The 13,367-nt window shown below is 33.1% G+C and overlaps 1 protein-coding gene across 1 annotated transcript in view; it reads right to left on the bottom strand.

The window, feature by feature from the left end:
* Nucleotides 1–13,367, bottom strand: part of GRIK2 (glutamate ionotropic receptor kainate type subunit 2) — a 439,062-nt gene that overhangs the window by 205,454 nt on the left and 220,241 nt on the right. The window contains exon 7 of the mRNA XM_074923172.1: nucleotides 152–295. Coding sequence (XP_074779273.1) covers nucleotides 152–295 — 144 coding nt within the window. The remainder of the gene's footprint in view (nucleotides 1–151; nucleotides 296–13,367) is intronic.

Genomic DNA, 13,367 nt, shown 5'->3' with positions numbered 1-13,367 from the left:
CCCACAAAAAACAACCAAAAAAACCACCACAAAACAAACCAAAACAAAAATCAAAAAAAACATCGCAGAATTCAAGTAGAGTGGAAACAAAAGAAAATGGGAGTTGGAAGAAAGGAAAGCAATGAAGCAGCACATTTTAGTAGTGACTTACCTCCTTAATGAGACTCATAAAACGGGTCCCAAAGCGCCATGGTTTGTGGCGATTACACTGTAGTGAACTGACAGTCATCTGTGGGAACTGCTGGACAGCCACTGACACCACATGAACTGCATCATACATTAGTGCTGCGTCCGTCTGAAATTAGAATGAAATCAGAATCAAGAACACAGACCAAAAACCTGACATCCCAGCAGTGAGAAAAGGAAACAAAACATTAGCACTGTTCATAGTGTTAAAGGAAGAAAATGATCTGATTGCTTGTGTAGCACTGTAAAATGCAGCCTTATTGCCAAGTCCTACATAAGACGTGCCAGGACCTTCAGTCTCAGATTTTTTATTTTTAATGTTGAAAGAAGTGACCAAATAACAACTTTTCCACAGGAGAACACTGGTATCTCTGATGACTCGTGTTACTTTAAAAAAGGAGTGCATTAGGGGCCTATATAAAACATTGTATGGATGTTTGATTCAAGTCAGTAATTTCCATGAGTGAGGCAAAAGGAAAAAATAATAAAAGATTAGCAACATATAAAACCTTAGCTATGAAGGAAAGAGCACAGGCTAAGGAAATAATGTGGTTCTGGTTTAATATTACAGGGTAGATACAGTTCCAAAGCTACTCAATTTATTCATTAATAACTTTTTAATGGGTATCAGTTTAAATCCCTAGGACAGACCTAACCAGTATCTTCTATAAATAAGAGGGAAATTAGAATTGCATTAAAATGCACATTTATTTTAACGGTTTGCACGTCCCATCCTAAATAAGCAGGCTGTTTAGACCTGGTATGTGTTAACTAATGTGGCATTAGCAAAGGACAGTGACAGCCTCTCTGTACACACTGTCATGCTGTACAAGAAACTGACATCTCTCTCCTGTTCTATTTGATAAACAGAGGCAAGCCTCCGAACCAAAAGCAAGAGAGGACCTTAGATTGAGCTGGTGTAAATGACTGCTATGCCATCTGCTCAGCATACCTTAGAGAAAAAGGACCCATTTCCCCTTCTCATTCACATAATTAGTGAGCTGTGAAATTAGTTCTTTAATGGATAGGAAACCTGCAGATTATTGCACTTGTCACAATACAATACAATGCGATACAAAATGAGCTTATATAGTGCCTTTCATGCAAATGCGTCCCAAGGCTCTTTACAATAAAACTAAACATAAAAATGCAAAAATGTTCTACCATTATAGCCCATAAGCTACTGCTAAAGAGGAAAATATGCGTTTACATTTAAATGGCTCTCCCAAGGAGAGATTTCAAAATTCAAACAGAAATAAATCCTGATTTTAAAATAGCCAGTACAATAGGTTTCAACAGTCTCAGATACCAAGAAGTTTATGCAAGGGCTCCAAATCACTCAGAAAATATTTTTGCTGCCAAATTGTTCATTATCTTCAAGGCATTAAAGTGGTTTTAAGGCAAGCTGGTATTTGACAAGGAGGAAATAAAACACCAAAAAGTTGGAATGACATGCTGAGTAAGCATCATACAAAGTTTAATATTCTAGAAGCAGTATTTGGCAATAGTTGAAGTCTAGACAACAGTTTTTTAAATAAAGTACACAATAAATACAACATATTAATCTGACTCAGAAATTCAAATTTTTTTTTTTTTTTTAAAACAGCTTTACTCCTAAAACTGCAGTCCTTGCACCAATGAAGAAAAATTGAAATTACTGTGAGACTTCAGCAAAATCAACCCATGAAGAGGTAATTAAAAGTTCAAAACCAGCATTAACTAATTAACTAGATATAAATTTGGACACAGAACTGATAAGACTCATCAGCAGGAATCAAACGAACATTATGCCAGATGCAGAGCAACATGGCTTTCTATCAAATTCTATAAGCCACTGAACTGGAAATCTGTAGGATGACAAGACAGTCAACTCCTGTGAAAGCGTTAATAAGAAGCCATTGTATCTTTAGAAGTATTTAAAATTCTGATAATATTCTTCATATTTGACTGATGAATATTGCTTCACTGGAAATAAATCTATATCAGAATTTATTTATTTTAAATGCACACAACACGAACTAATCACTGGCTAGAAGTTGAGTGCCCTATTTGATTTTTAGATGCTACAAGATAAATCCCTTATTTATGTAGGATGAGATTCCACAATCCACCTTGTATAGGAAGATTAAAGTTAAATGTAGGCTTAAACGTTTGTATTGAATAGAGACAGATAGAGCTGTATACTCAAAAATATATTGGTTTAGTGATTCAATATTGCACTCATCTCACTGGGTGCAATCATTGATTTTACTGTAAGAGAAATAAGCAGCAGAGAGCTCAGGAAAAGATATAAAGTATATACTTGAATTTGCCGGTTGGGCTCTCCTCTTGGTTGGTCATTTTACCTTTCCTCTGAGAGACTAGGAACTGATAGCTGTTGGCCTAGCTCTCCATCCTTGTTCATTTGGCTTTGTCCATACTGCTTTCTCTTCCTTAAATCACACTCTTGGAACTATACATTGTGGTAAAGGAAGTACTGCAGGTTTCAGCAAGCAACAGTTTGGGTATGAGGAAGGACATGTCCCTAATTAAATTTTTAGGATTCTTTATTTTATCTAAAAATAGATCAGCAGTCTGGAAGGAAGAAGAGGTAGAAACTCCAGGAGAATCAATGGTTCTTGAATTTGAGATAGAAACCTGTTATAATGTGTCCATTCACTGAAGCACACAATACAAGAAAATAATCTTATTGAAAAATGAGATTAGTACTGTTTTAGCTAACTTGCATAAACCTTTTAAGAATTATGTTGTATTTCACAAACATATCTTGATACCCTTTCTTAACCATGGGTTATGGGGTTTTATAATCCTTAGTATGCATGATGACAGCTTGGATACAGATAAACTCATCTAAAATAGTGCTCATGATGTTGTCATTTATATTTCTAAAACTAAAAAAGAAAAAAATTACTACAACTACAGAAGCTACAAAAATTTTTCATCAAATTGAAATAGAATGAGATTGAGATAGGTGATTAAGGTATCAGGTGACGTGTCTGTGACCACAAATCTGTTTTCCAGTTGACTCTGTCAAGTTATAAGAAAGCTTTTAGCACTCAGAGGTAACAGCTTAATCAGAGAAGTGATTTCAGTCACAATATATCTCAAACAGAGAGAAAGTACCAATCTGTGATTCATTTTTATTCCAAACTCATTTGGATAATACACATTTCTTCTCAATACTGTTCCATAATTCCTTTACCTCCTGTCTTACTGTGGGTGTTGTGTTTGCCTCTATTTTTTACGTGTGTTTCTGTATAATCACTTCTGAGCCTGGCTAAATTACTTGCTAAATAGTGTCTAACAAATTGCATGCAAGTACTCTAATCTCACTGTGGCAGTGCTCTGGTTGAGTTAGACTCAGTATGAAGAAGGTAGAAAAAGAGTCCTCTCTATTATTAGACAGTGTATTATTTCTCCCTGGGTCTCCTCAGAGTAAAAGGTGGTCTTTTTCTTCTTCATCTCCAACTACTCCCAAAGACGTCAAATGCACATGACAAGCTCCAGTAGATACATGCTGTGATTTCTGTCACACACTTACATGTCCTGGTTAATCAATATTGTAGAGAGGGTTTGAGTTTTAGGGGCTTGGAGCTGGGATAGTAGGTTAGCTTTTTTTACCGGTTTCTAACCTATATGGGCAAAGATGATGCAGAAGAAACCCACTATTAGCCTGCGTCTCAGCCAAGAAGAAATCTCTGTGTAATGGAACTAACAAACTGCTTCTTGCCAAGTTTTCCTGCCATTTTCGACATACAAAAGGTATGATTTTTAATGACCTTCCACATGGCTGGTAGGTTAGACAAGAACCAGCTGAAAATCTTGAAACCAATTGAGCTGTTTCTGTACTACAGCTGTAACCTGAGATCTAGGTCTGTATCGTAAGACTTTCAAAAAAAAAGTGAGAGGAAGGGATTGCACTTGGACATATAGATAAAATCCAAGCAAGCCTAATAAAACAGAGGAATCATTGTCTTCATAACCATCTTCAGATTACGTAAGAGTTCATTGATGCCATTTGATGTCCAGCTTAACAAATGTGCTAACTGCTTTTGGAATCTGTGCCTAATTACTTATTAAGGGTTACAAAAAAATGTAGATTCCATACTTAGTGAGATTGAATCTGTGTGCACCTTATTTGCACAGCAATGTTTTTGTACTACATTTCCATTTACTTCCATCAAACTGTATGAGGATTTCATGTACCAATAAACCACTCCTCTCTGGTTCATATCTCAGTGCTTCAAAATTATCTCTAAATTGCAAAATTATGTACTTTATTTTTAGAAAACACTATTTTTATCACACAATCAAGTTAAAAATTAATTTAAGATGAAGGATTGCAATGCTGTTTCTTCATGAGCTATATCAGAAATAATACACTTCTCAAACAGAAGAAATAATATTTCAGCTTTTACTACAAAAAATTATAGTCCTCTATAATCTTCAATTACTAAAAAAAAATGGAACTGTTATGTGGGCTTGATCTGAAAGAACTTTCAATTACTAAAATACAGATGATTAAAACTAGCTTGAAAGCAGGAAAAAACCCTTAAGTTTTCAATTAAATCTTAAATTAAATTAATATGATTGTTTTTCCCCTTAATTAAATTTATTACTAATAAAAGTCTATGAAGAAATATGGTCTTCTACTTAAAAGGTGCTCTGTGAAGTACTTGAAAACACCAAGAAATTTTCTACATTGAGTGGCATATGAAATAAGGCAATGGAAAAGAGAAGCTTAATAAATCTAGTTTTTGTTCTTTAGTATTTGATTCACTGTGGATTCCAGACAAGAATAAGTTATTTGTAATATTGTTTATTTTCCCTAGATCAGAAGATTCTTGTATTTACAAATTTGTGACACACAAGATATCATAATTGTCCTCTTTGCCAATTTTTTCCAGTGGCTGTGGGGAACTTTTTCCACAGAAAAGCAGTCAAAGAAGAGGGACAAACAAGTGGGTTTTTTAACAAAAAAAGGCTTACTTAACTAACTAAATTATCTCCCTAACAGTATAAGGATTACCTTTGTGAGGATTAGACTGCTTAACCATTTGCAAAATGCTTTCATGGTAAGTGTAAGATATTATTAAAGACAACCTCCTTGCAAGTATGATATACATTTGTTTACAGTGACAGTATTTTGTGTTTGAACTTGACTTTATTAATTAAGTCATGTCCAGTAAAAGCAAGTTAATGCCCCTTTAACTCTGAAAGAAAGAAGGAAAAGGGAGGTGTGGGGGTGGGGACGTAAGCTCTTATGTGTGTCAAAGAAAATATAAAACTTCCAAATTCAGATACAACTCTTCTACGATGCAACTTGAAACTCTCTAGACATTCTAACAAAATTGGATTTTCCACAATAAAAATTTTAAAGATTTGATTCAGAAAAGATGTTAAAATATATTTTTTCATCAAAGACAAAGCAAATGAGAAAGAAAATGCAAGTGTCATACTTTATCACTTAGTTAACAGGCTCTGTTCTGTCACAAGGTGGAGATCTGAATCTGCATTTACCAGCCACAACTGTCATTAGTATCAGGTTACAAATATATCATAAATCAAATATATCTAAATTTTTATGCAAGGATAAATATTTTGCTAATTAATTTTTTTAAAAAGTAGATATTTAACAAAAAAAATATTCTGTGCAAAACAAAACTGAAGAAAAAAAAATAAATCTTGAAACATAGTATTCTGATTCTCCAGTCAGTTCTGTGTTAAACTGAATTGACTAATAAAGTTGTCACTGTACAGTTCATTTGAAATACTGCATTGCGTGAGCCAAGATTTTTCCCTTGTTATACATAAACTTTTCTACTCTTTAGTTCTTATTCTACCTTTACCTACATATTATCTGAATAAGGACTGCTACATTAAGCAGGATAGGTCATATTTTTCATATGCAGCTCATTATTTTTTTCAATATTATCTATGTCTTCCTATCTCCAGTCAGTTAAGTTTTGACGTTGTGAAATAACTCCCAACTACATTTAAAAAGCCAAACTGTTCAGAGTGTTTTGCCTAGTGTCTGATGGTCACAAATGTATTTGCAAAAATTTTGTGCATTAATTAAAATGAGGCTTAAACTCTTTTCAAGTGTGACTTCATTAATTGGATCAAAATTTAAATGAAACTGAATACAAATTCTCACAAATGTATACCTGCATTTGTTTCCTAGGTGACCACGACAAAAGTATCCAGATAAATGCATAAAAGTGAAAGAATACTTTACACCAGGGTTTTTTTTAACAAAGTCCTTGGAAATGTGTGAACATGTCAAAAGCAGTTCACATGGAGTCTTTAATCTATTCTGAAACTTATTTCCTCATACAGATCACTTGTTATTGACTGACTTTCCATTAGCTACACAGTCATCTCAGACCACAGTATCTTCCAAAATAAACCCAGTTCAGATTGACTGTGGTCACTGGTTTAACAAAGTGTTAACATGCTAATCTCATACTGCAACAGAGTTCTCCCACTAAGCTTGTCTTTATGGTACCTGTCCTTGCAAGAGTTCAGAAGATAATGAGAATGTTGCATTCACATTTGGCAGGAGTATAAGCACATGAAGCAGGGCATGTTCCAGAAGGACTGAAATTTCCATTGGCCCTAATAAATTGTATTTTATTTCTCACACAACAGTAGTGCCTTGGATAGAACACTGGATACAAAGTTAGGTTGTTGAGTTGTTTGGGTTTTTTCAAATCCCAATATATCCAGATTATTTCCAGTCAGTTTTATGAGGGACAGAGATGACACATTACAATTGGGAGAGTATGAGCTCCTTTTCTTTGACCTAACAGCCTGAACAAGTAGTGCATACTGGAGGTACAGTGAACTGGACAGCCTAGTCAAATCTCCTCCCTCCCCAGAGTAATATTTTTATGGAGAAATAATATTGCTATTTCTGCACTGTACAATAAGGATTTACAATGGCATACTTATTTATTTCAAAGCCATCAAAAATGTCCCATAATTAATCTCCTTAACCTTCTATGTAGTACTGCTCCTTTTATAATTACTTATTTTTCTGTCAATTATCCTTACTGATAATTTAACACACTATTTAATTATTAATTACAAATCCTTGAATAAATAACACATTTCATAAATAAAAAAACACTTCCTTTTTTATTCTACCAAACTCCCCACAAATTGCCTTTCATTTTTTCCCATATTACTCTTGTTTTGTAGATTATTTCCATTGTGAACACAATGAACAGAAATAGGTCTCTGTGCAGGTTTTATTATTATTATTATTTTCCTCTGAAGACTGATTTTGTCATAGAAGCTGACCCTACTTCCTTTCTTTTAAACACCTCAGGAAAAATGGATAAGAACAAAGATATAAGAAAAATCTGACAACACTCGAAAGTCAGGAAAGGGTGACCACCTACAGTGCAGAAGAACTCTCATTACTAACACTATTACTTTCCTTAAAAGCTGTCCTCTTTGACAGAAAATGACAAAGTTGTCTTTAAAAATTACTGGATGTGAACTACAGAAACTATGATATTCTACATATAAAAATAAACTAAGATTTACTTATAAAAACCTGTAGGTTTTTTTATTATAGATTCTACTATTGCCTGGTCAGAAAATTTTAAGGACCAGATCATGTATTATGTTAGGACAACATTATTTTATCCCACAAAACAGAGTAACTGGTAACATAAGAACTTTTTTCCCAAAATTCTTATATAGTGTGGTGGAAGTAGTGCTAACATTACTCTACCTGAAGCTTGGTTCACAAACATGTCTTTGATCAGCAACATCCAAACTACAGGTAGTTTCAAATCTGCACTACAAAGTGATTTTCCAAGAAGGTCCAGAACAAGAGATTAATACTGAAAAAAGTAATCTTTCTTTAATTTTTTCAGGTCTATTGTTAATCAAAGAATGGTTGGATAAGACGATTAAGAAAAGCATCTGTGTGTTACTTTAAGCAATATAATCTGGAATATTTTCCCACTTTTAGAAATGATTTCTCAGAAAGGGTACTAGGAGAAATACAAAACTCTATGGATCTATCTACTGTTATTTTATTTGTGGCTATTACAGTTCATGATTAATGGGACAGAAATATACTCCACTGTTACCTGTCAGTGTTTGAAATTTTGAAATTTTATATTGTTTTCTACATTTTACATATAAATAAATATGAGATGTAATTGTCTATAATAAGTTATTATAATTAATAAAGTGAAAAATGATCATGCTTAGGAACTTCTACAAGGTGCCTGTCATATACATAACAAAAGACAGAATTATGTTGAATTTACCACAAGGATGAAACAGTCAGAACTTAGATTAAACAGACACAAGAATAAAAGGTTTATGTTTAGTTACATAACAAAATAGACATCAAGATAAATGAAGACTAAAGAAGAGTCTAAAGGAAATACTCATATCAAAAGTATGTTCAATAATATGAACTATTTGAGACCATACAGATCTGTAAAATGCACAAAAATATAGTATCTTTCTCTGTATACATATGTTGCAGAAAGATTTGAATACCAAAGTAAATGTAGATTTATGTTTACTCTTTACTACTCTTTATGTGCTATGAGAGAAAACTATATTTTTTAAAATAGTTTCATATTGCAGTAAAATCATATGTCTTACGATATACTTGAAAAAGGATAGAAATGTAAATCATGCCACGCCATAGATTCAGGAGAAAAGGTCCTTCAGGATATTCAGGAAGAATTAGACAAGCAAGTAGCTGTAAAAGATAAATTGCCCCAAGCCATTCCATATCAACAAACAGCTCTCTCTAATGAAAGTGATCAAAGACATAAGGCCTATCAAAATTCCAGCTCTGTGTTAAAGAAAGTCTACAGCAAACCAATACAGCAAAAGAGCTGAGCAGACAGAGAGAGAAACCTTTCCAAGTTAACCTTACATAGTAGAGCAGGTATGTCTTTTCTTAAATATTTCCAACTGTATTTGAGAACATGAAAGCAAATAAATGTTTTTATATTATCTTAATCTACCTCAGGTTAAGAATGATTCCAAGGCAATAAGGGAAGAAAAAAGCATTTATCAATCCAAAATATAACAAATCTAGCTAAGCTCTCTAAAACATTCTCTTAGGTATCCCATATCTCTATGGGATATGCATGCTATAGAAACTCATATTACGGTTTGAACACAGTCTGGGCAGCCAACAATGGAAGAAAAGCCCTTTCAGCAATTCATAGTAACAAGGATATTAGTGTAGTATTAAGTAAAGCAGCTGTGGGCACATTTTGAGCAGCGTCTTCAAGGAGTTTGTCATATGAGGCTACAGCAATAAAAATATTAGAAGAAATTAACTTTTACAAAATATTTTTTTGGACAGTTGAATGATATGTTAACATAAGTAGGACAAACACGTAATACAAGTCAGCATTCTATTTCACATGGATGTAACAACTGTCTGGAAGAACAGAATTAGGAATCCTCTAACTGGCAGAAGTATTAGAAAAGATACTGAAAGAACATCGTTTCTGTGGCCTATGAAAACAAAAAACTGAGAACAACACTTGTGGGCAACAGAAACCAGAGAAGAAACAAGCATGGATGCAAAAAGGACAATTTTTTTTAAATTAATAGGAGTCATTTTATCTTACAGATAGAGACTTGAATTGTATTAGATCTAAAAATCTTTAATAATCATTAAAAGAACTGATGCACAAGACCACCAACAGAAGATATTCCAGTGGGATGATGCCTGACAAACCTAGTAGCATGAACACAAATTCCAGAGATCCAACATACTACTACTACTCACAGAAAGCTCTCCTACTCAAGGCAATTATAATGAGTGAATGAAATTAAGAAGAAATGGCTTGCAAAACTAGTTCCTCCCCTCCTCAGATAATAAAATCTATTGCCCCTGAAATCATTTCACTTAATTCTCACTTGCTAACATGTCCCACAAAACCATTTTGCTGAGTGAGATTTAATAAATCTCTCAGCCTGGGATTAAATTTTACTGTTTTATGAACTGTTAAATTGCATTGTATGCTTATTAAAACTGGTGTTTTCTTACTTCTTGACACATTCCCAATTCTGCCCTGGGGTACAATTAAGCAAACAGTAGAGATCTTTTTTTCACCCCAAAAAATGCATTCCAACTGGGAACAAGATATGAACATCACCAAGCTATAAACAATGTTCATCTAGCTTCTTTAAAAATCAAATAACTTCTTAACATAAACTCTCTCTTTTTTTTTTTTTTTTCAAAAATATTGTATTTCAGCTGAATAATTATCACATTAAGGCATAGCTGCTTACATTATTTTTTTAACATTTAGTTACCTAGTGAATTTTAAACAGGGTGTTTGTTTATAGACTTGTGTTCATGATTTTAAGTAGAAATAAACCAGATGGAAATTATTTTCCCTATCATCAAAATAATTGTTTTAACATCTGAACAAATCAAATTATTTATTTCTTATATTCTTGAAAAAGGTCTTAAAACTAACAATTTTTTAAAAAATCTATAAAATGTAGAACTGGCCAGGTAATTTTTTTTGAAAAGGTGTAATTTTGTCTTACACAGAAAATGAACAGAAAAGAAAGATTTTCCTCTTTTCCCTCAATGCCTCATAGTTTAATCTCCAGTTGTCAAAGAAATGGTGAAGTGGAATAGGAAACAGTTACAAATTTTGAGAAAATGTCAAGAGAACAAAAGAACTGGAAAAACACTCCAAAGGATAATGATGTTGTTGCCACATTTCTTGCCATTACAATGTCATTACATAGGAAAGAATATGCAATTTTTACTGACAGAATAAAAAAATATTTCCCAGTGTAAAAGTTTGAAATGGTAGAATTTTTTTAATCTCACAAAACAATCTCAGATAATCATGTAATTTGATAGACTATGGTGCTAAGAACTTTGAACTACCAGAAAATTCTTTAGGTGAATTTTTCAACCTGTTTTTAACCTACTGGAGGTGAAATTTTGAGCCAACTTGAAATTTCGCCAGCAATTAACACAGGAGATGTAGTTAACAAGTAGCTAACAGGTTTCTCTGAAGGAAGAGCAGCAGTGGTATTTCCCTCATCTGGTTGACCTTTGATTCAGGATCTGAATTTCATTTTAGCAAATACAATTCTAAAGATTGAGAATAGATGCTGACATGCATAGGAAAATGTTAAATTATGTTTTCTGACAAGGACACCTTGTCATTCTTGTGGAACAAAAGCTTAAATCCTAAGTGTGAGGGAAAATTTCAGTTAAGGGAATAAGTAAAAAGTCTAAGAATAAAAATGCTTATTTTTCTTCAATGTTCAGATTTGATTTGATGAGTCTGGTTTTAAAGCCAGTGTCTCTACCTGAGATTTGCTATTCTGATGTAAAATTAAGCCATGATTGATTTCCTGAACATTCTGATCAACTTTTCATTCTCGCTTATTTTTCAATTAATCACTTACTGGACAGGTTATCTGTTACTACCTTGTACAAGTGTTCAGGATGGTTTACTTTCCAATCATAGAAAGAGGAAAAAGTTCCCAATATAAATTATTCAGCTTATATGGTCAGCTTATATTTATGTGGAATAAATACTGTTAACTGTATGAAGAAAAAAAAAAAAAAGTTCTATAAGGATATTTTTTAGAAATTTCTTTTCTCCCATTTTCTATTTTCTGGCTAACAAGACCACATAAAGTGTGACTTCATAAGACCCTCTAAATGTCCCATCATGTCATAAATGCTAAGACAAAAACCAAATTACTTTGTGTACTGCTCGCAAAAGCAACGTTGTCTGACTGCATAAGCATTTGCAGAATGGTGCATATAATATACAGGCAGTAACATCAGTCAGATGTTATGATATTAGGTTTCTATATAACGTTAAAAACAAATCTAAGATTTACAGGTGAAAATTATTCTGAAGTACTTTCTCAACCCTTCTTCTGAACCTCAGAAATTATGGTATGTGCTATAATATTTTTTGCAACAAAAAAAATCCCATCACACTCTTTTATATGCCTTAAGGACTGATAATAAAAACCTAATTACTAGGAACAATAGGTCATTATTTGGTCTTTGGAAGTCTATTTCCTTTGATCTGTTCTCCTGCTCAAAAGTCAATATAGTTGTGATCACTGCAACTCCATCAACCACATCCATAACAAAGAGCTGCCTGCTACTATTATATTAGCTCAGTATTCAAGACTTATCACACCACAGGAAAAGTCCTTCTGCAGGAGCAATTCATAAGTAATTACAGAAAGATCCTACTCAGCATACACACTGAACACCTTTGTACCCACGTGCAGCAAGAATGTACACCTGACAATGCAAACAAGAGGCAGAAAGTTAGAATAAAGCTTAAGATTAAATGCAAATCTGATCAAAAATTGAGGGGGGGGGGGGGGAGGGAACATTCTAAAGAATGAATCTACATCTTCTATTTTTGTATCCTGTAAAAGTTTCACAATGTTTGAGGATTTCAGAGCTTTCATACCTTCAAATTTTTAAATAAAATGACAAAAAAAAAAAAAAAAGTATATTGATGACTTTGAAATGCAGAGAGAGAACACTCCTGGGACTTCATAATAAATTGCCTTCTTCTGCCTTCACCAAGCTCTATTTACATTTCTGTCCTCTTGGAAAGAATTAATGACAGATTTTAATATCCTCAGCAAAAAACCATGATCACATGTACAGCCTTGCAAAGTTCATGTTTTCAGGAGAAAATAAATTGTTAAGCAGTGTAAGACATAACTACCTCATAAAAGAGTATATACGTGTTTCAAAACAGAATTCTGTTTCATGTCAGTCTTCTATAATTACTTTATTAAATTATGTCCTCTGGCTGTGTTTTAAAAAAGTACTTTTTTTTTTTTTTAATTTTATATGAACATCTCCTTAAAATCAGTAATAAACAAGGGAAAAGGTATTAAATGAGACCACTGGCTTGTGATTTAGAAAATCACCCTTTTGTTTAGATTTATAAAGTAGGTATTTTATGTTGAGGTTGGGGTTCTTTTAATATTGAAAGCACATGCATTTTTAGATTCTTCATTGTTTTTTTCATTTTTGTATAATCTTTAATCAACTTGTATGTTATATGCAGATCATAACCTAGACAGATTACAGAAAAGCAAAGTGACCTTGTAACATGACATTTTATTTTCTTTGCAGTTATGCCTCCACCAACTGCATTTCA

Source organism: Athene noctua, chromosome 1, assembly GCF_965140245.1.
Source record: "Athene noctua chromosome 1, bAthNoc1.hap1.1, whole genome shotgun sequence".
Classification (NCBI taxonomy): Eukaryota; Metazoa; Chordata; class Aves; order Strigiformes; family Strigidae; genus Athene; species Athene noctua.
This window is presented reverse-complemented; position numbering and strand designations above follow the sequence as displayed.